General features: G+C 46.7%; 1 protein-coding gene across 1 annotated transcript in view; it reads right to left on the bottom strand.

Moving 5' to 3' along the window:
• Positions 1-19,613, bottom strand: part of ADCY9 (adenylate cyclase 9) — a 140,861-nt gene extending 121,248 nt beyond the window's left edge. The window contains exon 1 of the mRNA XM_056536525.1: positions 17,133-19,613. Within this exon, the coding sequence (XP_056392500.1) occupies positions 17,133-18,807 (1,675 nt within the window). The 5' untranslated portion in view covers positions 18,808-19,613. The remainder of the gene's footprint in view (positions 1-17,132) is intronic.
• Between the last annotated feature and the right edge of the window lie 5,591 nt (positions 19,614-25,204).

Genomic DNA, 25,204 nt, shown 5'->3' with positions numbered 1-25,204 from the left:
TCACAAGTAAAAGCCTTAAAGGGGTACTCTGGTGGAAAACAATTTTTTTTAAATCAACTGATGCCAGAAAGTTAAACAGATTTGTAAATGACTTCTATTAAAAAATCTTAATCCTTCCAGTACTTTTCAGCGGCTGTATACTACAAAGGAAGTTCTTTTCTTTTCTGTCTGACCACTGTGCTCTCTGCTGAAACCTCTGTCCATATCAGGAACTGTCAAGAGTAGGAACGAATCCCCATAGAAAAACCTCTCCTGCATACAGCAGCTGATAAGTACTGGAAGGGTTAAGATTTTTTATACAGAAGTAATTTAAAAATCTGTTTAACTTTCTGGCACCAGTTGATTTAAAAAAAAAAAAATGTTTTCCACCGGAGTACCCCTTTAAAAATATGAGAACTTCGCTTAATTGGGCACTGTTACGCCTAGCGCTCCGGGTCCCCGCTCCTCCCCGGAGCGCTCACGGCGTCTCTCTCCCCGCAGCGCCCCGGTCAGTCCCGCTGACCGGGAGCGCTGCACTGTCATGGCCGTCGGGGATGCGATTCGCACAGCGGGACGCGCCCGCTCGCGAATCGCATCCCAGGTCACTTACCCGTCCCGGTCCCCTGCTGTCATGTGCTGGCGCGTGCGGCTCCGCTCTCTAGGGTGCGCGCGCGCCAGCTCTCTGAGACTTAAAGGGCCAGTGCACCAATGATTGGTGCCTGGCCCAATTAGCTTAATTGGCTCCCACCTGCTCCCAGACTAAATCTGCTCCCTGCCCCTGCACTCCCTTGCCGGATCTTGTTGCCTTGTGCCAGTGAAAGCGTTTAGTGTGTCCAAAGCCTGTGTTACCTGAACTTCTGCTATCCATCTTGACTACGAACCTTGCCGCCTGCCCCGACCTTCTGCTATGTCTGACCTTGCCTCTGCCTAGTCCTTCTGTCCCACGCCTTCTCAGCAGTCAGCGAGGTTGAGCCGTTGCTAGTGGATACGACCTGGTTGCTACTGCCGCAGCAAGACCATCCCGCTTTGCGGCGGGCTCTGGTGAACACCAGTAGCCTCTTAGAACCGGTCCACTAGCACGGTCCACGCCAATCCCTCGCTGACACAGAGGATCCACTACCTGGAAGCCGAATCGTGACAGTAGATCCGGCCATGGATCCCGCTGAGGTGCCGCTGCCAAGTCTCGCTGACCTTCCCACGGTGGTCGCTCAGCAATCGCAGCAGATTGCCCAACAAGGACAGCAGCTGTCGCAGTTGACCGCTATGTTACAGCAACTTCTGCCTCTGCTACAGCAGCAACCATCTCCTCCGCCAGCTCCTGCACCTCCTCCGCAGCGAGTGGCCGCTCCTAGCCTCCGCTTGTCCCTGCCGGACAAATTTGATGGGGACTCTAGACTCTGCCGTGGATTTTTGTCTCAGTGTTCCCTGCATATGGAGATGTTGTCGGACTTGTTTCCTACAGAACGGTCTAAGGTGGCGTTCGTAGTAAGCCTTCTTTCAGGAAAGGCCTTGTCTTGGGCCACACCGCTCTGGGACCGCAATGATCCTGTCACAGCCACAGTCCAGTCCTTCTTCGCTGAGGTCCGTAGTGTCTTCGAGGAGCCAGCCCGAGCTTCTTCTGCCGAGACTGCCCTGTTGAACCTGGTCCAGGGTAATTCTTCAGTGGGCGAGTACGCCATCCAATTTCGTACTCTTGCTTCCGAGTTATCATGGAATAACGAGGCTCTCTGCGCGACCTTTAAAAAAGGCCTATCCAGTCGCATCAAGGATGTGCTGGCCGCACGAGAGATTCCTGCCAACCTCCAAGAACTCATCCATTTGGCTACCCGCATTGACATGCGTTTTTCTGAGCGACACCAAGAGCTCCGCCAGGAAAAAGACTTAGATCTCTGGGCACCTCTCCCACAGCATCCTTTGCAGTCTACGCCTGGGCCTCCCGCCGAGGAGGCCATGCAAGTGGATCGGTCTCGCCTGACCCAGGAAGAGAGGAATCGCCGTAGGGAAGAAAATCTCTGTCTGTACTGTGCCAGTACCGAGCATTTCTTGGTGGATTGCCCTATTCGTCCTCCACGTCTGGGAAACGCACGCACGCACCCAGCTCACGTGGGTGTGGCGTCTCTTGGTTCTAAGTCTGCTTCTCCACGTCTCACGGTGCCCGTGCGGATTTCTCCTTCAGCCAACTCCTCCCTCTCAGCCGTGGCCTGCTTGGACTCTGGTGCCTCTGGGAATTTTATTTTGGAGTCGTTTGTGAATAAATTCCGCATCCCGGTGACCCGTCTCGTCAAGCCGCTCTACATTTCCGCGGTCAACAGAGTCAGATTGGATTGCACCGTGCGTTACCGCACAGAACCCCTCCTGATGTGTATTGGACCCCACCACGAAAGGATTGAGTTATTCGTCCTTCCCAACTGTACCTCTGAGGTCCTCCTCGGTCTGCCATGGCTCCGGCTTCATTCTCCCACCCTTGATTGGACCACCGGGGAGATCAAGAACTGGGACTCTGCCTGCCATAGGAAGTGCCTCTCCCCCCCTCCCAGTCCCGTCAGGCAAGCCTCAGTGCCTCCTCATGGCCCCCGTCCTGGTGACACACTGCCCCATGCCAGGCTTCGCCCTCTGCCCTCCCTCCCCATTCCCACTCCTGCTGTACTGCCTGCCGTTGAGGAAACCCTCCATTCTTTCCCGGTGTCCTCATCCCAGGGGAGGCAGTTACCGGACAAAGAAAAGGGGAGACCTAAGGGGGGGGGTACTGTTACGCCTAGCGCTCCGGGTCCCCGCTCCTCCCCGGAGCGCTCACGGCGTCTCTCTCCCCGCAGCGCCCCGGTCAGTCCCGCTGACCGGGAGCGCTGCACTGTCATGGCCGTCGGGGATGCGATTCGCACAGCGGGACGCGCCCGCTCGCGAATCGCATCCCAGGTCACTTACCCGTCCCGGTCCCCTGCTGTCATGTGCTGGCGCGCGCGGCTCCGCTCTCTAGGGCGCGCGCGCGCCAGCTCTCTGAGACTTAAAGGGCCAGTGCACCAATGATTGGTGCCTGGCCCAATTAGCTTAATTGGCTTCCACCTGCTCCCAGACTATATCTGCTCACTGCCCCTGCACTCCCTTGCCGGATCTTGTTGCCTTGTGCCAGTGAAAGCGTTTAGTGTGTCCAAAGCCTGTGTTACCTGAACTTCTGCTATCCATCTTGACTACGAACCTTGCCGCCTGCCCCGACCTTCTGCTACGTCTGACCTTGCCTCTGCCTAGTCCTTCTGTCCCACGCCTTCTCAGCAGTCAGCGAGGTTGAGCCGTTGCTAGTGGATACGACCTGGTTGCTACTGCCGCAGCAAGACCATCCCGCTTTGCGGCGGGCTCTGGTGAACACCAGTAGCCTCTTAGAACCGGTCCACTAGCACGGTCCACGCCAATCCCTCGCTGACACAGAGGATCCACTACCTGGAAGCCGAATCGTGACAGGCACTGTCACTTACAATGTAAGTCTATGGTATTGTCTTGGCCAGCTGCACTTTTCTCGACACTCGTTCTTACAATTGGTCGAGGTCTCAACATTCAGACCCCAACCGATCAAAACTTTTGACAGGTACACTTCAACCGTTTTATACCAGTTTTCTTCATTCATATATGCAGCTACTTCAAAATAAGTTTACAGGTTGCCCTTGGAAACAGACAACAGTTTAGCACCGACCGCTGTCAGGCATGTGACCAGTTTATGCCTAATCTGTGCTCCTGTAATGCACTGCTCCCTTATAAGAGAAAACCAGCTGAATTCTCTTTTACAGACAAAAGGTGAAGAGGGGGGGGGGGGGGGGGGGTCGACCTCTGGGACCCCCACGATCTCCCGTACGGGGCCCGGCAGTTTCGAGGAAGGGGTCTTGTTTGACCACCGCACAAAGCGCCAGCTGACACGCCGCCTCAATACATCTCTATGGGAGAGCTGGAGCGCTGCATTACGTAATCTACGGCTCTGCCTTAGAGCTGCATAAAGGGGGTGCGTTGGCCGCAGCTTCGTGCGGTGGTCGACAGGTGCTATTTGGACAGAGAGCCTGTGCAGGAGATGGCAGGGGTCCCAGACATTGGACCCCCTGGGATCTGAAACGTATCCCCTATCCTTAAAGGGGTACTCCGGTGCTTAGACATCTTATCCCCTATCCAAAGGATAGGGGATAAGATGCCTGATGGCGGGAGTCCCGCTGCTGGGGACCCCCGGGATCATGCACGCGGCACCCCGTTAGTAATCAGTCCCTGGAGCGTGTTCGCTCCGGGTCTGATTACCGGCGACCACAGGGCCGGCGGCATGTGACGTCATGCCTCCGCCCCCGTGTGATGTCACGCTCCGCCCCTCAATGCAAGCCTACAGGAGGGGGCGTGATAGCTGTTATGCCCCCTCCCATAGACTTGCATTGAGGGGCAGAGCGTGAGGTCACACGGGGGTGGAGGCGTGACGTCACACGCCGCCGGCCCCATGATCGACAGTAATCAGACCCGGAGCGAACACACTCCGGGGACTGATTACAAACGGGGTGCCGCGTGCAAGATCACGGGGGTCCCCAGCTGCGGGACTCCCGCGATCAGGCATCTTATCCCCTTATCCTTTGGATAGGGGATAAGATGTCTAAGCACCGGAGAACCCTTTTAAGACTGGGGATAAGTTTGTATATCCCGGAGTACTCCTTTAGGGTTGATAACCTCCACAACAGGGGTCATGTATCTCTGACTGCCCCATTGTATTTACATACAGTGACTGTGTTTACTGATCGGTGTCTTGGAATTTGCCTTCCATTTGAAGACATTATCGTTTATCTTAAACCTACAAGATTGTGTACTGGAACTATGTGTAATATACCGCCATGGTGAGAGGTTATCAGTCCCCAGAGATAAGAGAAGGTAATTCTTATTAAGGACTCCTGCGACTTAAAGGGAACCTGTCACTGAGAAAGTGTTATCCAATCTAAGGGGTCAGGTCAGAGAGGAGGGGGAGCTGAGCAGATTGATATATCATTTGGTGAGAAAAGTTTCCAATGATATAACTTATCCTTCTGCTCATTCTGAGCTTAGGAGTCCAGTGGGCGGTCCTACTTAGTGATTGGCAGCTTACCCCGTATGAGTGTGTTTACAAAACAAAACATCAATCTGCTCAGCTCCTTCTGCACTGTAAGGGTCCATGCACACAATGGAATTTTGTCAGGGGATCAGCGCCGCCAGGAATTGGCGCTGAATGGAAATAAGCATCGGACTGAAAGGTCCCAGGGACTAATGGATTTTTTTCCAAAAAGAAATCTGGATCCGCTACAGAACTTAGTGTGCACTGAGCAGCAGAATCCGATTGGGATCAATTGAATTCTGCTGCAAGCGGATTGTATTTTGGTATTATTTCAGCACTGTATGGTGGTATTTACTTATGTGGTATTACTAGATAGTTATTTGTTCAATGTATGGCACTATTATTGGGATACTAGATGGTGTTCATCATTTTTGCATAGTATGGCACGATTATTTGTATATTGCGTGTATTGTATGATTATGATCCCCGGCTAATCGTGAGGGTTTATGCGCTGCGCTTGGCAAGGTTTGTAAGGCCCATAGAGAATGAATGGAGTGAGGGCTGCACGTGCACACTGCTGCTCCATTTATTCAGAGGACATTAGACCTCTGTTTTCGTAAACATGAGCCCAGGGGGTCATGGGGCTTCCCAACATTGCCAAGCACTGAGGGAGTCCCAGCAGTTGGACCCCCCCCCCCCCCCCAACAATCAGCTTATTGTTCCCTATCCCAGCGTTTCCTAACCAGTGTGCCTCCAGCTGTGGCAAAACCACAACTCCCAGCATGCCCGGACAGCCAAAGGCTGTCCGGGCATCCTGGGAGTTGTAGTTTTGCAATAGGGTACATTGTGCACAAGGTTGCTTACAGGGGCATAGATATAGTGGATGCAGAGATAACAGTCGCATCGGGACCCTGGTGCCTAAGGGGGCCCTAAAGCACATCTGCCCCATAAGAGACCAGTATGTGATGTCCCAGTACAGGACATGGTCCTGTACTACCTTTAGGCCCTGTCAGGTTGAGACCCTCAGTGACCTGGGGGCTCCCCTTCAAGATCTCCCCCTGTTGTTCCATAATGTTGTGTGTATCACTTTTAATGCCTAGACAGTATACTGATGTATAGGTAGTATAGAGGACCTGTGGGAGGTCTCAAGGACCTGTGTAAGTCTGTCACATGTTAGGTTATGCAGAAAAATGATTTGTTGTCACATGTTCTCCCAGAGAGCACCAGCTTAACCTATGACCTGCAGCTTGACCAATGGGCTTTAGTCCAGCCCCCCCCCCCCACACACACACACTATATAAAGGAGCGTCCATTCAAATTATCTCTCTGGTACCATCAGTCTTTACTGAGACAGCAACCACCAGAGATCTCAGTGCAAGTGATCAGCATCTGGAAGACCCCAAAAGCTACAGTCAGTCCAGTAAGTCTCAAGTCTATGTCTGCTGTCACTGAAACTAGTCAAGTCCTGCATATAGTCAAGTCCAATCTCGTGTCAAGTTAATTACAAGTATATTGGTCCAGGAAGCTGCGCGGTCCTTCTGGGTCCTGGCCACCTCTCTGGGAAATCTGGCCTTAGCTGTGAAGATAATTCCATCTGTCTTATACTCAGTAAAGCCTCCGTTTGACCATAACTGGTTGTGGACTCTCATTTCACTACTAGCAACTGGGATAGCGGAGGAACCGGGCGTGTGGTGTTCCGGAACCCTAAAACCACACTGGCGTCACGAACACTAGAGGTTAACAGCATCTTGCCCCAGGGTTAATACCATCTGATCCCACCACTCACACCGCTACACCCGTGGTCCCGCCATACACCTGTGGGTCACCACAAGTATTATAAATGGGGCCCTGTTGCTACAAGTTACGCCTCTGGTTGCTGGCTTCCCATGTAAAATCTTCCTGACAGCAAATATATATGACAGCAGGGAGGTGCTGTGTACAGGAAGGGTATATACCAAACCCCAGAGCCTTCCTGCAGCCCCTGTGTGTACAGAAATAACAGAGATCAGGTCTGATCCACCAAACCACAGCGGAACCCATCTGGGCATGAATACACACAGACCCGGACACAGCATCCTGTATACTCATTATACTATATCTAATATCCAGGCTTATAGGTTCATCAAAGGTGAACGTACCCTGTGAGCTCACGTGATGGCACCTGAGATAACAGACAGGAGAGATAAACATGTATTCACACATAGAGCATTGGGCAAGAGAAGAACCCGCGGCACAGACAGTATTGTTGTACCCCGTCTAATCCAGAAAAACATTTACTGTCTGTCTCATATCTATCTATCTATCTCATATCTATCTATCTCATATCTATCTATCTCATATCTATCTATCTAATATATATTTCATATCTATCTATCTATCTCATATCTATCTATCTCATATCTATCTATCTCATATCTATCTATCTATCTCATATCTATCTATCTCATATCTATCTATCTCATATCTATCTATCTAATATATATTTCATATCTATCTATCTCATATCTATCTCATATCTATCTATCTATCTCATATCTATCTCATATCTATCTATCTCATATCTATCTATCTCATATCTATCTATCTCATATCTATCTCATATCTATCTCATATCTATCTATCTATCTCATATCTATCTATCTCATATCTATCTATCTCATATCTATCTATCTCATATCTATCTATCTCATATCTATCTATCTATCTCATATCTTTCTATCTATCTCATATCTATCTATCTATCTATCTCATATCTATCTATCTCATATCTATCTCATATCTATCTATCTATCTATCTATCTCATATCTATCTCATATCTATCTATCTCATATCTATCTATCTATCTCATATCTATCTATCTATATATCTATCTATCTATCTCATATCTACCTATCTCATATCTATCTCATATCTATCTATATATCTCATATCTAACTATCTATACAATATATATTTCATATCTATCTATCTATCTCATATCTATCTATCTCATATCTATCTATCTCATATCTATCTCATATCTATCTATCTCATATCTATCTCATATCTATCTATCTCATATCTAACTATCTATCCAATATATATTTCATATCTATATATCTCATATCTATCTCATATCTATCTTATATCTATCTCATATCTATCTCATATCTATCTATCTCATATCTATTTATCTATCTCATATCTATATCATATCTATCTATCTCATATCTATCTATCTATATCATATCTATCTATCTCATATCTATCTATCTCATATCTATCTATCTCATATCTATCTATCTCATATCTATCTCATATCTATCTATCTATCTCATATCTATCTATCTCATATCTATCTATTTCATATCTATCTCATATCTATCTCATATCTATATCTCATATCTATCTATCTCATATCTATCTATCTCATATCTATCTATCTCATATCTATCTATCTCATATCTATCTATCTATCTCATATCTATCTCATATCTATATCTCATATCTATCTATCTATCTATCTATCTCATATCTATATCTCATATCTATCTATCTCATATCTATCTATCTCATATCTATCTCATATCTATCTCATATCTGTCTATCTCATATCTATCTATCTCATATCTATCTATCTCATATCTATCTATCTATCTCATATCTATCTATCTATCTATCTCATATCTATCTATCTCATATCTATCTCATATCTATCTATCTATCTATCTATCTATCTCATATCTATCTCATATCTATCTATCTCATATCTATCTATCTATCTAAATATCTCATATCTACCTATCTATTTCTCTATCTATCTCATATCTATCTATCTATCTATCTATCTATCTCATATCTATCTCATATCTATCTATCTATCTCATATCTATCTCATATCTATCTATCTCATATCTATCTATCTCATATCTATCTATCTCATATCTATCTATCTCATATCTATCTATCTCCTTTCTATCAATTTATTTCATATCTATCTTACAGCTCTTATCTATCTCGTATCTACAGTCGTGATTTTCACAAAATCTGCTGCTTTTGTGTTTTTAGATCTTTTAGTCAGATGTTTCCATGGTTACTGAAGTACAACTTCAAACTGTAATAAGCAGAGGCGCAGTTATAGGGGGTGCAGAGGTAGCAGTTGCCCCCACAAGGCAGTATTATACACTGCTCAAAAGAATAAAGGGAACACTAAGATAACACATCCTAGATCTGAATGAACTAATCGTATGAAATACTTTCATCTTTACATAGTTGAATTCGCTGACAACAAAATCACCCAAAAATTATCAATGGAAATCAAATGTATCAACCCATGGAGGTCTGGATATGGAGTCACACTCAAAATCACAGTGGAAAACCCCACTACAGGCTGATCCAACTTTATGTAATGTCCTTAATACAAGTCCCAATGAGGCTCAGTAGTGTGTGTGGCCTCCACGTGCCCGTATGACCTCCCTACAACGCCTGGACATGCTCCTGATGAGGTGGGGGATGGTCTCCTGAGGGATGTCCTCCCAGACCTGGACTAAAGCATCCGCCAACTCCTGGACAGTCTGTGGTGGATGGAGCGAGACATCATGTCCCAGATGTGCTCAATCGGATTCAGGTCTGGGGAACGGGTGGCCAGTCCATAGCATCAATGCCTTCCTCTTGCAGGAACTGCTGACACACTCCAGCCACATGAGGTCTAGCATTGTCTTGTATTAGGAGGATCCCAGGGTCAACCGCACCAGCATATGGCCTCACAAGGGGTCTGAGGATCTCATCTCGGTACCTAATGGCAGTCAGGCTACCTCTGGCAAGCACATGGAGGGCTGTGCGGCCCCCTCAAAGAAATGCCACCCCAAACCATTACTGACCCACCACCAAACCGGAAGATGTTGCAGGCAGCAGAACGTTCTCCACGGTGTCTCCAGACTCTGTAACGTCTGTCACATGTGCTCAGTGTGAACCTGCTTCCATCTGTGAAGAGCACAGGGCGCCAGTGGTGAATTTGCCAATCTTGGTGTTCTCTGGCAAATGCCAAACGTCCTGCACGGTGTTGGGCTGTAAGCACAACCCCCACCTGTGGACATTGGGCCCTCATACCACCCTCATGGAGTCTGTTTCTGACCGTTTGAGTGGACACATGCACATTTGTGGCCTGCAGGGCTCTGGCAGTGCTCCTCCTGTTCCTCCTTGCACAGAGGTGGAGGTAGCGGTCCTGCTGCTGGGTTGTTGCCCTCCTATGGCCTCCTCCACATCTCCTGATATACTGGCCTGTCTCCTGGTAGCGCCTTTATGCTCTGGACACTACGCTGACAGACACAGCAAACCTTCTTGCCACAGCTCTCATTGATGTGCCATCCTGGATGAGCTGCACTACCTGAGCCACTTGTGTGGGTTGTAGATTCCGTCTCATGCTACCACTCGAGTGAAAGCACCGCCAGCATTCAAAAGTGACCAAAACATCAGCCTGGAAGCATAGGAACTGAGAAGTGGTCTGTGGTCACCACCTGCAGAACCACTCCTTTATTGGGGGTGTCATGCTAATTGCCTATAATTTCCACCTGTTGTCTGTTCCATTTGCACAACAGCATGTGAAATTGATTGTCAATCAGTGTTCTTCCTGAGTGGACAGTGTGATTTCACAGAAGTGTCATTGACTTGGAGTTACATTGTGTTGTCTAAGTGTTCCCTTTAGTTTTTTTAGCAGTGTACATTGTAGTTTCGACTGTGGTGAGGGGGTCCTGTTCCAAATTTCTTCCAAAGACAGCACCACCCCTGTCTTCAGGTTGAGTTTGGTATGAGAACTTGGCTCTATTCACTTCAACAGAACGGAACTGCGATACCACACACAACCTGATGACAAGGGTGGCGCTGTTTTTCCTAATCCTGGATGTAATTAAAATATAAATTCCAAAAATGCTGCATTTTTAATGTAACCTATACAAACAACAATCAGATTTTTTTCCATACGATCACCTGGAGGTTATAAGGTCGTTGCGTTTCCTCGTACTCAGGGTAGATTCTTAAGCGCCACGTGTTGTGTAAACAGCCGGAGTGGCTATAACCTTATTTGTTCATGATGCCGCTGCCTGCCGTGTGTTTTTATAAACCAAGGCGGCAATTACGTAAATGATTTCCCTGTTTTGATAACACTTGGAAACAAAAAAAAAAATATCGTAATAATCGCGGCCGAGGCCAAAAGTTGTGCAACTCTCGTGACCCCCTCCCCTTCCCCTGAGGTGACACAAGATGACGGCTCTGCCTCCGTGATATCATAAATTTAGACCAAAGTTGCTATCTGCCTACATAGAATTCCTCCTGCGTGTTTCTCCAGACACTAATATGGTAAAGGGAAAGTGGATTCAGGGGGTGGAAAATACCAGGAACGGGAAGCACAATTATGATTACGTTCTTCGCACCAGAGTGAAGGAATTCGGACACCTGGGGTAAACATAGGACGTCTGTATATACCGTAAATGGACAGACGTGAGATCTATTTATATGTGATCGCCAATAATCGGCATTGATCTGACCGTAAGGCGGCTGGTGATGCGTTCGCTGCCATCACGTGTACTATAGTAGTAGCGTCCGATCGCACTAGTAATGCCTCTATGCTGGCCATAGACTCAGCTGACAGGACACAATTAGTCACATTTTAGTGTTTCCCAACTGGTTCGCCTCCAGCTGTTGCAAAACTACAACTCCCAGCATGCCCGGACAGCCAAAGGCTGTCCGGGCATGCTGGGAATTGTAGTTTTGCAACAGCTGGAGGCACCCTGGTTGGGAGACGCTGCACAAGTCCAATACTTTGTTTCCCCTGAGATAAGTGGCAATAGACCTGTATGGCAACCATTTATCATCTGCCTGTTTTACGTGCCACCCAGCTTTCCCAGTCTCCTAAAGCCTCAGCAGTGATATACTGCCATGCCCTCTTCTGGCCCTCGCACTGATGTCTTCTATTTCCCCCTTACTCTTCTCTAAATGATCTCTTCCCCACTCTCTCCCCTATCCCTGCACAAACGAACAAATCTCTGCACCTGCCTGCCAGATAGTTAAATCATACTTTACCATGATGGTGGACCAGGATGTTTAAAACTCCTGGACAATATATAGGCAGCCTGTGAGCTATGTAATCAGGAGATGTACTTCCCATAGACTTTCATGGGACTTCCAGTACATCTCCTGATCATGCTAGTCTTGTCTTTGGCTGAGAAGATTGCCCAGGAGTTTTAAACGTCCTGACGCCGGTCCAACATCATGATAAATTATGATTTAACTGACTAGTCTCTGCTCTTTAACACTTGGAGAGATTGTCCGTAAAAGGACATCCAACATGGGACTTTAGGTACATCTACTTATCGCGTTACTTGCAGGCTGCAGAGATTGCCTGGGAGTTTTAAACATCCTGCCACCGAACCAACATCAGGGTAAAGTATAATTTAACTGTCTTGCAGGCAGGGGTAGGGAGAGGGGACTGGGCAGGCAGGGGAGAGAAGATTTAACACTGATAAAGAGTCGGTGGGGGGGGGAGAGAAGACATCAGTGCGGGGCAGGGAGTGGTGCAGGGAGGACAAGCAGCCCATCACTGCTGGGGCTTCAGGAGACTGGGAAAGCTGGATGGCACACAAATCAGGTGGAGATTGTCATAAAACTGCCATATAGTGCAACAATACCACTATTTAAAAAAATAAACTAAAAATAAAAAACCACATACTGCCATACGGTACTTTATATAATACGCAACCTAATAAACGTATTTTCTAATGATTTTTTATTTATCACCAATTAAATATTTTCTACCGTACAATCCTATGATAAAGCTGCTAATCCCTGCCGATTAAGGTCTGCGGTATAGCCACAAGTAAATGGATTCTAACAGTCGAGATCATAGGAGTTAAGCATAAAGAGCGCAGGATAGGCGAAACACGTAAATGGTCTTTAATGCAAGATATTTAACCCCTTCCGCTCAATACATTTTCTTTCAGATTCAAAAATTTTGCATTTTATCAGCACATAATTTTGTAATATTTAAGGCATTAGCATGAGGACAAGTAGGTTTTTACAGAATGGGGGTTCACATATTTCACAGTAAGGCTCTGTTCATACTCATCATGGCTGTTCGTACCGGAAGCTGTGAGACTGCGCTTGATTCACATTGTGCAAAGAGACTTTTCTATGCACAATCCCAACTATACGGCTTCTAAAACTGCCATACAGTGCACCAATACCACTGAAAAGAAAAACGCCGTCATATTGTACTGTTTATAATACGGAACCAAATCAACCCATTTTCTAATGCTGTTTACTACCGGATAAACATTTTTCTATTTTAATCTGTTATTCAACCTAAAAGCTATTATTTGTAGAGCATTATGGCGGTATTATTTGTAAAAAAAAAAAAAAAACTGGTAGGTGGGTCCATAAAATGTTTTGCTTCAGGGCATTCCCAGACCTTGGCATTTGGCATTTTGCGATTATGGCTCCACACCATAGATAAGCAGTTTAACAGTCCCAGCCATAGAACCCTCATAACAGTGTCAGCCATAGAATCCTCATAACAGTGTCAGCCATAGAACCCTCATAACAGTGTCATCCATAGAACCCTCATAACAGTGTCATCCATAGAACCCTCATAACAGTGTCAGCCACAGAACCCTCATAACAGTGTCAGCCATAGAACCCTCATAACAGTGTCAGCCATAGAACCCTCATAACAGTGTCAGCCATAGAACCCTCATAACAGTGTCAGCCATAGAACCCTCATAACAGTGTCAGCCACAGAACCCTCATAACAGTGTCAGACATAGAACCCTCATAACAGTGTCATCCATAGAACCCACATAACAGTGTCAGCCATAGAACCCTCATAACAGTGTCAGCCACAGAACCCTCATAACAGTGTCAGACATAGAACCCTCATAACAGTGTCATCCATAGAACCCACATAACAGTGTCAGCCACAGAACCCTCATAACAGTGTCAGCCATAGAACCCTCATAACAGTGTCAGCCATAGAACCCTCATAACAGTGTCAGCCATAGAACCCTCATAACAGTGTCAGCCATAGAACCCTCATAACAGTGTCAGCCATAGAACCCTCATAACAGTGTCAGACATAGAACCCTCATAACAGTGTCAGCCATAGAACCCTCATAACAGTGTCAGCCATAGAACCCTCATAACAGTGTCAGCCATAGAACCCTCATAACAGTGTCAGCCACAGAACCCTCATAACAGTGTCAGACATAGAACCCTCATAACAGTGTCATCCATAGAACCCACATAACAGTGTCAGCCACAGAACCCTCATAACAGTGTCAGCCATAGAACCCTCATAACAGTGTCAGCCACAGAACCCTCATAACAGTGTCAGCCATAGAACCCTCATAACAGTGTCAGCCATAGAACCTTCATAACAGTGTCAGCCATAGAACCCTCATAACAGTGTCAGCCATAGAACCGTCAAAACAGTGTCAGCCATAGAACCCTCATAACAGTGTCAGCCATAGAACCTTCATAACAGTGTCAGGTGCTGAACCTTCATAACAGTGTCAGCCATAGAACCCATAGAACCCTCATAACAGTGTCAGCCATAGAACCCATAGAACCTTCATAACAGTGTCAGCCATAGAACCCTCATAACAGTGTCAGCCATAGAACCCTCATAACAGTGTCAGCCATAGAACCCTCATAACAGTGTCAGGTCCAGAATCCTCATAACAGTGTCAGCCATAGAACCCTCATAACAGTGTCAGCCATAGAACCCTCATAACAGTGTCAGGTGCAGAACCTTCATAACAGTGTCAGCCATAGAACCCTCATAACAGTGTCAGCCATAGAACCTTCCTAACAGTGTCAGGTGCAGAACCTTCATAACAGTGTAAGCCATAGAACCCTCATAACAGTGTCAGCCATAGAACCCTCATAACAGTGTCAGCCATAGAACCCTCATAACAGTGTCAGCCATAGAACCCTCATAACAGTGTCAGCTACAGAACCCTCATAACAGTGTCAGCCATAGAACCCTCATAACAGTGTCAGCCATAGAACCTTCCTAACAGTGTCAGGTGCAGAACCTTCATAACAGTGTCAGCCATAGAACCCTCATAACAGTGTCAGCCATAGAACCCTCATAACAGTGTCAGCCATAGAACCCTCATAACAGTGTCAGCCACAGAACCCTCATAACAGTGTCAGCCATAGAACCTTCATAACAGTGTCAGCCACAGAACCCTCATAACAGTGTCAGCCATAGAATCCTCATAACAGTGTCAGCCATAGAATCCTCATAACAGTGCCAGCCACAGAACCTTAAAAACAGTGCCATCCATAACATCGTTGTGGTGTCCCAGAACCAATAGCTGTCCTCTGGCTTTGGACTCGGGCAGCACAAGGTTTTGGGCACACTAGAGACTTATATTCATATTAATTATGTTTACATTCTATTGCAAAGTAATGTATTTTTCTGGATTATAGATTGTTATATGTATATATGTTTTTCTGTGTGTTACTGTACCCTTAAATGAGAGAAGTGAACCCCATGTGACCCTGCCTACCAATGGGAACCCTAAAGTATCCCCTATATAGAGTAGTGGGGGGAGGAGTTGTTCAGTAGAGTTTTGTCTGAGCCACAGTGTGGTTCAGGTGTGCTGTGTGTCGTGTGCTCCAAGGAAAGGCGTGTGTCACCCCAGTAGTAAGGAGATTACATGAGGAGGAGGTTTGTTACAGTGTGTCACCTCAGTAATAAGGTAATTACATGAGGAGGAGGTTTGTTACAGTGTGTCACCCCAGTAGTAAGGAGATTACATGAGGAGGGGGTTTGTTACAGTGTGTCACCCCATTAGTAAGGAGATTACATGAGGAGATTTGTTACAGTGTGTCACCCCAGTAGTAAGTGGCAAGGTGTCAAAGGGTGGAGACAATGGGCAGGGTCAAGGGGGTGGCAAAATTAGCTTTCACCTAGGGTGGCAAAAATCCTTGCCCCAGGCCTGGTTAAGCTTGTAAGCGTGCAAGCCAAAGTTAAACCCTAATGTAGTGAAGCTACAGTGCCCTCATAAGAATTTCAGTCCCTCATGGGTGTTAGTAGACTCTAAAGATACCTGGCGAACTGGCAGAGAAGAAATATGCATATATAAATCAATGTGGTAATGAATGAGGTCAAGAGACAAAGGGCACAGGTAAAAGACCTAGTTCATGTGTCCCTGGTGCCAAGTACAAGCATTGCCACTGTTGCCACCTACTAAAAATGGAAGCCACAATGCCCCTTTCATTACTGGTGGCACTCTCATGATGTCATTGGTGGTTCAGTGATGGAAGCATTGACCAGTCCCTGCTGCCATCACTCAACCACTTCGGTCTTTACTGGTAACTCCGGAGATTACCCTTAAAGGGTTATCGAGGAATAGAAAAGTAGAGCTAATTTCTTTCAAAAACCGCTCCCTGTCTGTCTCCAGGTTGGGTGTGGTTCTGTAGCTCAGTTCTATTGAAGTGAATGGAGCCAAGTTGTAATACCACACACAACCTGGGGACAGACGGGAGCTGTTTTTGAAAGGAATTAGCTTTGTTTTTCTGTTTATGGATAACCCCTTTAAGGAGACTTGGAGGTCTCCCTTTTTCTGGGGAGTCTCCTGAATTAAACAGAGGAATAGTAATGTATGGCTACATCCCTACAACATATAATAAAGTAATTGTATAGTGATTTCCTGGCTGCAGATTATCAAGACAAGATTACACAGTGTTTTGTTATATCCAGTAATGTAACATGATCTCCCTATTTTCAGAATGGGATTAGACAGTTCAGAATATTACGCAATAATCAATTAATGCAAATGAACCGGACAGACACCGCTACATAGACGTCTAATCCTCAGTGACCTCCTCATAGCAAATTACGAGAGCAACTCTCAAAAGTGTCAGCGATCAAAGGGAGGATTTATCGTCACACTACGGGAAGTTTATCTAACATCTAAGCCATAAATAATAATCCTTGGTAATTCGATTATGATTGTGGTAGTTTTGGCTTCCTCATAATTAAATGTGAGGTGGCACAGTGTCGGGTTCATTCTAAAATCACATTGCTGTAAATAAGCATAGGAGTAGGATGTAGGCCCAATGCCAGGGTCTTACCTTTCAGCTGATCGGCTGCCACAATTTGCCCAACGCGTTCCACCACCAAACTGTCTTCCATCAGGTAGCGATCATCTAGATATTTTGCAGTTTTTTCGGAAATGTGCACTTTGCCAGCAACTCCAAGCTGCTCCATAAGATTGGCAAGGTTGACATCGTTGGACCACACATCGAATTTAAACCTACGCATGCCAAGGATACCACATAGCACCGTACCAGTGTGCACGCCAACACGCATGTTGACCATCTCTTTCTTTTCCTGGCAGAACTGCTCAATGGCTTCGATCATGCCAAGGCCCATCTCGATGCAACAGTAGGCATGATCTGCCCGTGGTTCAGGGCATCCTGCCACACAGTAGTAGCAGTCACCCAAGGTGCTTATCTTCTCACATCTTGTCTCCTCACAGAGCCGGTCAAAACGGCCAAACAAGTCATTGAGAAGACCCACGAGGGCATGGGCAGACTTGTTGGCGCTCATCTTAGTGAATCCTACAATATCAGCAAACAATATGCTCACTTGTTCTATTCTTTGCATCTTGAAGGGCCTGAAGACAATAGGTGTCTTTTGGATAGAGGGCTTCTTTTTGCGACTCTTGGGGCTTGATGCCGAATGGCGTTTCACCGAATTCTCACTCTCATCATCACCCTGCTTCATTAGGTCATCGGCAATAATCCTTGGCATGACAGAGTGAATCATCCTTTCTTTGAGGGCCTTCTCCACTTCCAGATCTTTTCCATGCATGATAGACTGGCCAACCTTTAAGAAAGTGCTGCGTGATCGGACTTCAGACATTATGAAGAGATGCACTCCAATAGCATGAATACAAACATGCAATAGCGCTTTACTTAATAGTTCCCAATGAGCCATCCTGTCCACCAAAGGAGCAAAACATCCTTCGTCACGAAAGTGGTATCCAAATGTCTCGAAAAGAATAGAGTAAACTACCCCAAGACAGGCACTGAGGTACAAGGGCAAGTGCATGACTGTGTAGTGAAGGAGCAAAACCTCCACACAAATGGAGAAACTCCCAACTTGGGACATGCAAGAAGCTGAAGCGGGAATTGGAAGGGAAGTAAAGTTTGACAGGCCATTGCGGGCATTTTTAGGAGTCAAAACTTGGAACTGAGAGGCCAGAGTCAAGGCAAAGACCAGCAGTGTGACCAGTATGGAGACTGCCATGCAGTGCCGGGCATAAGATTTAGTAAAGGTGAAGAAGAAAAAGCTTAGGCACACCACAAGGAAGCACAGGGTTGGTACAAGGTAGCCAATAAGTCTGTCTGTCATATGGACACCAAAGTAGATGCTCCACAGGAGCCCAGACACGGAGAGGTAAAGTAGAGCGTAGCGAAACCTGCGCTGCGTCTGTGGGAAGCATCTCTCCACGCAGGCTTCCTCTAGGTTACTAGAATCGAATTTAGGGTTCCACCAGTTGGATGTAGACCTTTCGAAAAGCTGAGGGAGCTTCTTCTGTTTCCGAACACCTCCAGCTCCTCCACCCTTCTTTACTCCAGACTCCCCCGAGCTGCAGCTGGATGATATGCTGTATTTGCAACGTCTGGAAGGTGCTTGGTGGTGCTGCCTATTAATTTTCACAGTTACACTAGTACTGTCCCCGCTGCCATCACACCTCACCTCCGTATGGTGCAGCAGCTGCTGGTTCACGGGGGAAGCCATATTGTGGATATATACTTTTCCTAGGACTTTTTTTTTTTCCTTTTTTCCACCTCGCACCCCCCCTCCACCTCAACCACTAACACTACCGCCCCCTCCTAACCTTCAGCTACAGACTAACAGAAGGGTTTTGACAGCTTCCAGCCTGCCTGAGGCAGCACTCACTTGCGCCTCCATGCAAAGTAGCCTCTCCTGTCTCCCTGTTCTGGCAGCTAAATACAGTCATTCAGGAAAGCAGATATCTCCAGATGCAGACCGACCACACCAGAGTAAGGAAATGCAGTCCATACGGTAATATGTGGCGAATCACACACACACCAGGAGGACCGTGGAACCTGCGGTGGACCTCCTTTCTCCTTCCCTCTGGAAAAATTTAGGAGCAGCTCAACATCGCGAACCCAAAGGGAGAGAATAATACATATTATATTCCATCAACGCCAAGGTTGGGGGGGGCTCCATCTTTCATCGAAAAATATTCCAATATTCCCAGGAGGACATGCCGGACAGGGTCAACGCAGAAAGACACTTGACTGAAGATCCCTTTTCTATTTTTGGGGGGGGTGCTGGATGTTATTTGCAGTCTCTTCTTTCTTCTCTTTAGGCAATGGCTTTGCAGTGGTGCCCGGCTGGTGGTCACGCGTTGACTATGCCGCAGGTTGGGGTGTCCCCTTTCCTGGTGGTTAGGGGTAGCACACAGGAGGGATTGGAGGCTCCAGCAATCTTTTGGCCAGACATGAGGGGCCTCACAGCAGAACACAGACAGGCCGCTCGGGCTCTCTCTCTCTCTCTCTTCTCTCTTTCCTGGCTGCTTTTCCTATGCTGTGTTGAACAGGGAGGGGGAAGAGGAGGAGGAGAGAAGAGGAGGGGGGGGGAGGCAATGAGGAGAGGGAGGGGAGCGAGATGGGAAAAGGGGTAGAGGTTGAGGAAAAGGAACCACAGTTATGTGATTTCAAGGGGAAAAATGCAAAAAAAAAATTTTTATAAAAAAAATAAATAGAAATTTTTGAATGAGGAGCGACTGTAAGTGATGCGGGAGGAGACTCCGGGGGGAGATGCAGTGCAGTCATTGGTGTTCCTCCCATGTTACACAGTCAGTCCTGTCTGGGAGGAAGATTACGTAGGTCATTCCCCAGAATTAAGGGCTCCAGAATAAGTCTGGATGGGTTTTATAATTCCGGCTTGTGCCACGGTCGTTTCCGGTCAGCATTGGCGCGTAAACTATCGCCATCATAGTGCGGTGCTTCCCAAGCAGGGTGCGTCAAGCTGCTGCAAAACTACAACTCCCAGCGTGCCCGGACAGCCGACGGCGTGTAAGCTATCGCCAAATAATATCATAGTGCAGTGTTTCCCAACCATTGTGCCTCCAGCTGTTGCAAAACTACAATTTCCAGCATGCCCAGGCAGCCGGGTATGCCCGGACAGTATAAAGCAGTGTTTCCCTAACAGGGTGCCTCCAGCTGTTGCAAAACTACAACTTCCAGCATGTCCAGCCAGCCGGGCATGCCCGGACAGTATAAAGCAGTGTTTCCCTACCAGGGTGCCTCCAGCTGTTGCAAAACTACAACTTCCAGCATACCCAGGCAGCCGGCATGCCCGGACAGTATGAAGCAGTGTTTCCCTACCAGGGTGCCTCCAGCTGTTGCAAAACTACAACTCCCAGCATGCCCGGACAGCCGTTGGCTGTCCGGGCATGCTGGGAGTTGTAGTTTTTGCAACAGCTGGAGGCACCCTGGTTGGAAAACACTGAGGTGGATACTAAGCCCTAGGTAAGAACCAATTCCAGATGAGCATGGATGAGAAACTAAAATCCACTGCCTGGGATGTCCTACCTGGATTGCAAAGTAGGCAGTTGTAATTTTGCAACAGCTGGAGGCACCCTGAATGAGAAACACAGGGCTGGATACTGAGCCCTAGGTAAGAACCAATGCCACAGGAGTACGGATGAAACACTCAATCCAACTGCCTGGGATGTCCTACCTGGATCAAGTAGGAAGTTGTAGTTTTGCAACAGCTGGAGGCACCCTGGTTGGGAAACACTGTACTAGTCCAATTCTTTGTTTCCCCTAAGATGAGCAGAAATAAACCTGTATGGCAACCATTTATCATCTGCCCAATTGCGTACCACCCAGCTTTTCCAGTCTGCTGAAGCCCCAGCCCCTCCTCATCCTCCCTTTACTCTTCACGGCAGCAGTGCACTGTACCTTCCCCTCACTCCCCCCTTGCTGGGTGTTGTAGTTTTCCAACAGCTGGAGGCACCCTGGTTGGAAAACGCTGATCTGATTGTGGGATAACGCTACACACCCAAGTCATCACCCATGTAGATTTTTTCTATACAGTTCCACTTTGGGCACTTGTGCGCCCCCTGCTGCTGCTGTTGGTCATGACAACTACAGTTGGTAAAGATAAACTCGGCCATACATTCAACAGCATGTTCTCCAATGCCATGTGAACCTATAAGGGCCTGTTCACACTGCAGAATTTGCCTGCAGAGATTGCAGCAGACTCCCATTGATCTCAATGGGATTCTGCTGCTCGGTTTGTACACCGAAAGTTCCATACTAGTAATTTCAACAGGCATTTAATTCTGGAACATGCGCAATCCGGAGAAGTCACGGCATTGCACTGTAATGAATGGGACATCGCTTAGGGTAGTGCTGATTGGGAATGGGGCTGCGTTACTTGTGGAATTTCCATAGTGTGAACAGGACCTAAAGATGCCGGTTCTCTGTTATTATGATTGTACTTCAATTTGTCATTTAGACACATAAGGTTCTTATGTTAATTAGAAAACCCTTTGTTCAACGTTACCCAATCTTTCTACCTAAACCTTGTAGGAGAGGTAAAGCAACAATGGCGCTCTTGTCTTCATATGCCAAGCTCATATCTCATCCTCATATCCTGTCCTCTTATCACATTATCATATCCTATCCTCATATTCCGTCCTTATATCATATTCTCATATCCCATCCTTATATCTCGACCTCATATCCAATCTTCATATCCCGACCTCATATCCTGCCCTCATATCCTGTCCTCATATCCTGCCCTCATATCCTGTCCTCATATCCCGTCCTCATATCCTGCCCTCATATCCCGTCTTCATATCTAATATTCATATCTCGTCCTTATATCTAGTCATCAAATTCCGTCCTCATATCGCAGCCTCATATCCCATCCTCATATTGTGACCTCATATCCCGACCTTTCATCCCGCCACCATATTTTATCCTAATATCACGATCTCACATCCCACCCTCATATCCCTACCTCGTATTCCATCCTCATTATGCGACCTCATATCCCATCCTTATATGATTGTGTGTGTGTGTGTGTGTGAGTCGGTGGGGGGAACGACAATGCTACCGAATTTGGGGAACCTGCTACTACCTAATGTGGGGAAACTGCTTCTTCCTAATGTGGGGCTATACTGCACCTAATGTGGGGAGCTATACTGCACCTAATGTGGGGCTATACTGCACCTAATGTAGGGAACCTGCTTCTTCCTAATGTGGGGCTATACTGCACCTAATGTGGGGAGCTATACTGCACCTAATGTGGGGAGCTATACTGCACCTAATGTGGGGGTACATGCTGCACCTAATGTGGGGAGCTATACTGCACCTAATGTGGGGAACCTGCTTCTTCCTAATGTGGGGCTATACTGCACCTAATGTGGGGATCTATACTGCACCTAATGTGGGGAGCTATGCTGCCCCTAATGTTGGAAGCTGTACTGCACCTAATGTTGGGAACTATACTGCACCTAATGTGGGGAGCTATGCTGCCCCTAATGTTGGAAGCTATACTGCACCTAATGTTGGGAACTATACTGTACCTAATGTGGGGAACTATACTGCAGCTAATGTGGAGAACTATACTGCACCTAATGTGGAGGAACTATACTACACCTAATGTGGGGGAACTATACTGCACCTAATGTGGGGAACTATACTGCACCTAATATGGGGAACTATACTACACCTAATGGGGGGACTATACTGCACCTAATGTGGAGAACTATACTGCACCTAATGTGGGGGAACTATACTGCACCTAATGTGGGGGAACTATACTGCACCTAATGTGGGGGAGCTATACTGCATCTAATGTGGGGGAACTATACTGCACCTAATGTGGGGAACTATACTGCACCTAATGTGGGGAACTATACTGCACCTAATGTGGGGGAGCTTTACTGCACCTGATGTGGGGAACTATACTGCCAACCTAATGTGGGGGAGCTATACTGCACCTAATGTGGGGAGCTATACTGCACCTAATGTGGGGAACTATACTGCACCTAACGTGGGGAACTATACTGCACCTAATATGGGGAACTATACTACACCTAATGTGGGGAACTATACTGCACCTAATGTGGGGAACTATACTGCACCTAATGTGGGGAACTATACTGCACCTAATGTGGGGGAACTGTACTGCACCTAATGTGGAGAACTATACTGCACCTAATGTGGGGAACTATACTGCACCTAATGTGGGGAACTATATGGCACCTAATGTGGGGGAACTATACTAACTATGGGCTGGCTTAAAGGGGTATTCCAGGAACAAACTTTATTTTTTATTTTTTTTATATCAACTGGCTCCAGAAAGTTAAACAGATTTGTAAATTACTTCTATTAAAAAATCTTAATCCTACCAATAATTATCAGCTGCTGAAATGGAATTGTTCTTTTCTGTCTGGCAACAGTGCTCTCTGCTGACATCTCTGCTTGTCTCGGGAACTGCACAGAGTAGAAGAGGTTTGCTATGGGGATTTGCTTCTACTCTGGACAGTTCCCGAGACATGTGTCATCAGAGAGCACTTAGACAGAAAAGTCAACTTCAGCAGCTCATAAGTATTGAAAGGATTAAGATTTTTTAAAGGGGTTCTCCGGTGCTTAAACATCTTATCCCCTATCCAAAGGATAGGGGATAATATGCCTGATCGTGGGAGTCCCGCCGCTGGGGACCCCCGGGATCATGCATGCGGCACCCCGTTTGTAATCAGTCCCCGGAGCGTGTTCGCTCCTGGACTGATTACCGGCGACTACAGGGCGGGCGGCGTGTGACGTCACGCCTGCGCCGGCGTGTGACGTCACGCTCCGCCCCTCAATGCAAGCCTACGGGAGGGGGCGTGATAGCTATCACTCCCCCTCCCGTAGGCTTGCATTGCGGGGCGGAGCGTGACGTCACACGCCGGCACAGGCATGACGTCACACGCCCTGTAGTCACCCGTAATCAGACCCGGAGCGAACACGCTCCGGGGACTGATTACAAACAGGGTGCCGCGTGCAAGATCACGGGGGTCCCCAGCGGCGGGACTCCCACGATCAGGCATCTTACCCCCTGTCCTTTGGATAGGGGATAAGATGTTTAAGCACCGGAGAACCCCTTTAATAGAAGTAATTTAAAAATTTGTTTAACTTTCTGGAGCCAGTTGATATATATATAAAAAAGTTTTTTCCCAGATAACCCCTTTAATCCTATAAAGAAGTTTTTAATGAAGCGATGACTGAAACGTTTTCGGATGTGTTCATTTTCTTTTTGTGGAAGTCGCCATTTTATATATATGTATATATTGAAATAATTTTTTTTCTGGGTCGCAATTAAAAATACAATTTAAGGTGACTCCAACCTTAGAACTATTATCTAACCTTTCAGATGTCAGTTCTTTCTATTTGTATTTGGTTTTGCCAGTGTTTATGCCCTTCATACCTGGGGTACGTATTATCAACCAATGGCGACCACACCCTTAATCTAAACAAAATCTGCGCGCTGTCTGGGCCTGTCCACAATGAGTCACACCGCCAACGCTTTGTGTTGTCTTTATCAACTTTCTATAGCCAAAAGACATTTTTCTGCGCTGACATAGTACGTAATTGTATGAAGAGCAATTATTTATATTCTGTATGATCTAATCTGCCATCCATACTTGGGGGTGTGGCCTCAAATTAAACATGGCGGCAGAGGGAACTTTGGAATAAAGGGTTGCCATGGTAGTATTAACAAACCCACTCACTATTTCATATCTAGACATCCTGTCATGTGACCATGACTGTTACGTTATCAATAAAGGTCACATGACAGGATGTCCAGAGACTATGGGGGAGATTTATCAAAACCTGTGCAGAGTAAAACTTGCCCAGTTGCCCATAGCAACCAATCAGCTTGCTTCTTTCATTTTTAAGAAGGCCTGCGAAAAATGAAAGCAGCGATCTGGTTGGTTGCTATGGGCAACTGGACAACTTTTCCTCTGCATAGGTTTTGATAAATCTCCCCCTATGTCATTATGGCAACCCCACAGCAAGCATAAGTTGTTTCCTATTCATAGGATAGGGTAGTGTTTATCAACTCAGCTTCTGCAAAACTACAACTCCCAGCATGCCCAGACAGC

The sequence above is a fragment of the Hyla sarda genome, chromosome 8, assembly GCF_029499605.1.
Source record: "Hyla sarda isolate aHylSar1 chromosome 8, aHylSar1.hap1, whole genome shotgun sequence".
NCBI classification, from domain to species: Eukaryota; Metazoa; Chordata; class Amphibia; order Anura; family Hylidae; genus Hyla; species Hyla sarda.
Note: the sequence above shows the minus strand (reverse complement) of the source record. Positions and strands in the feature narration are given on the sequence as shown.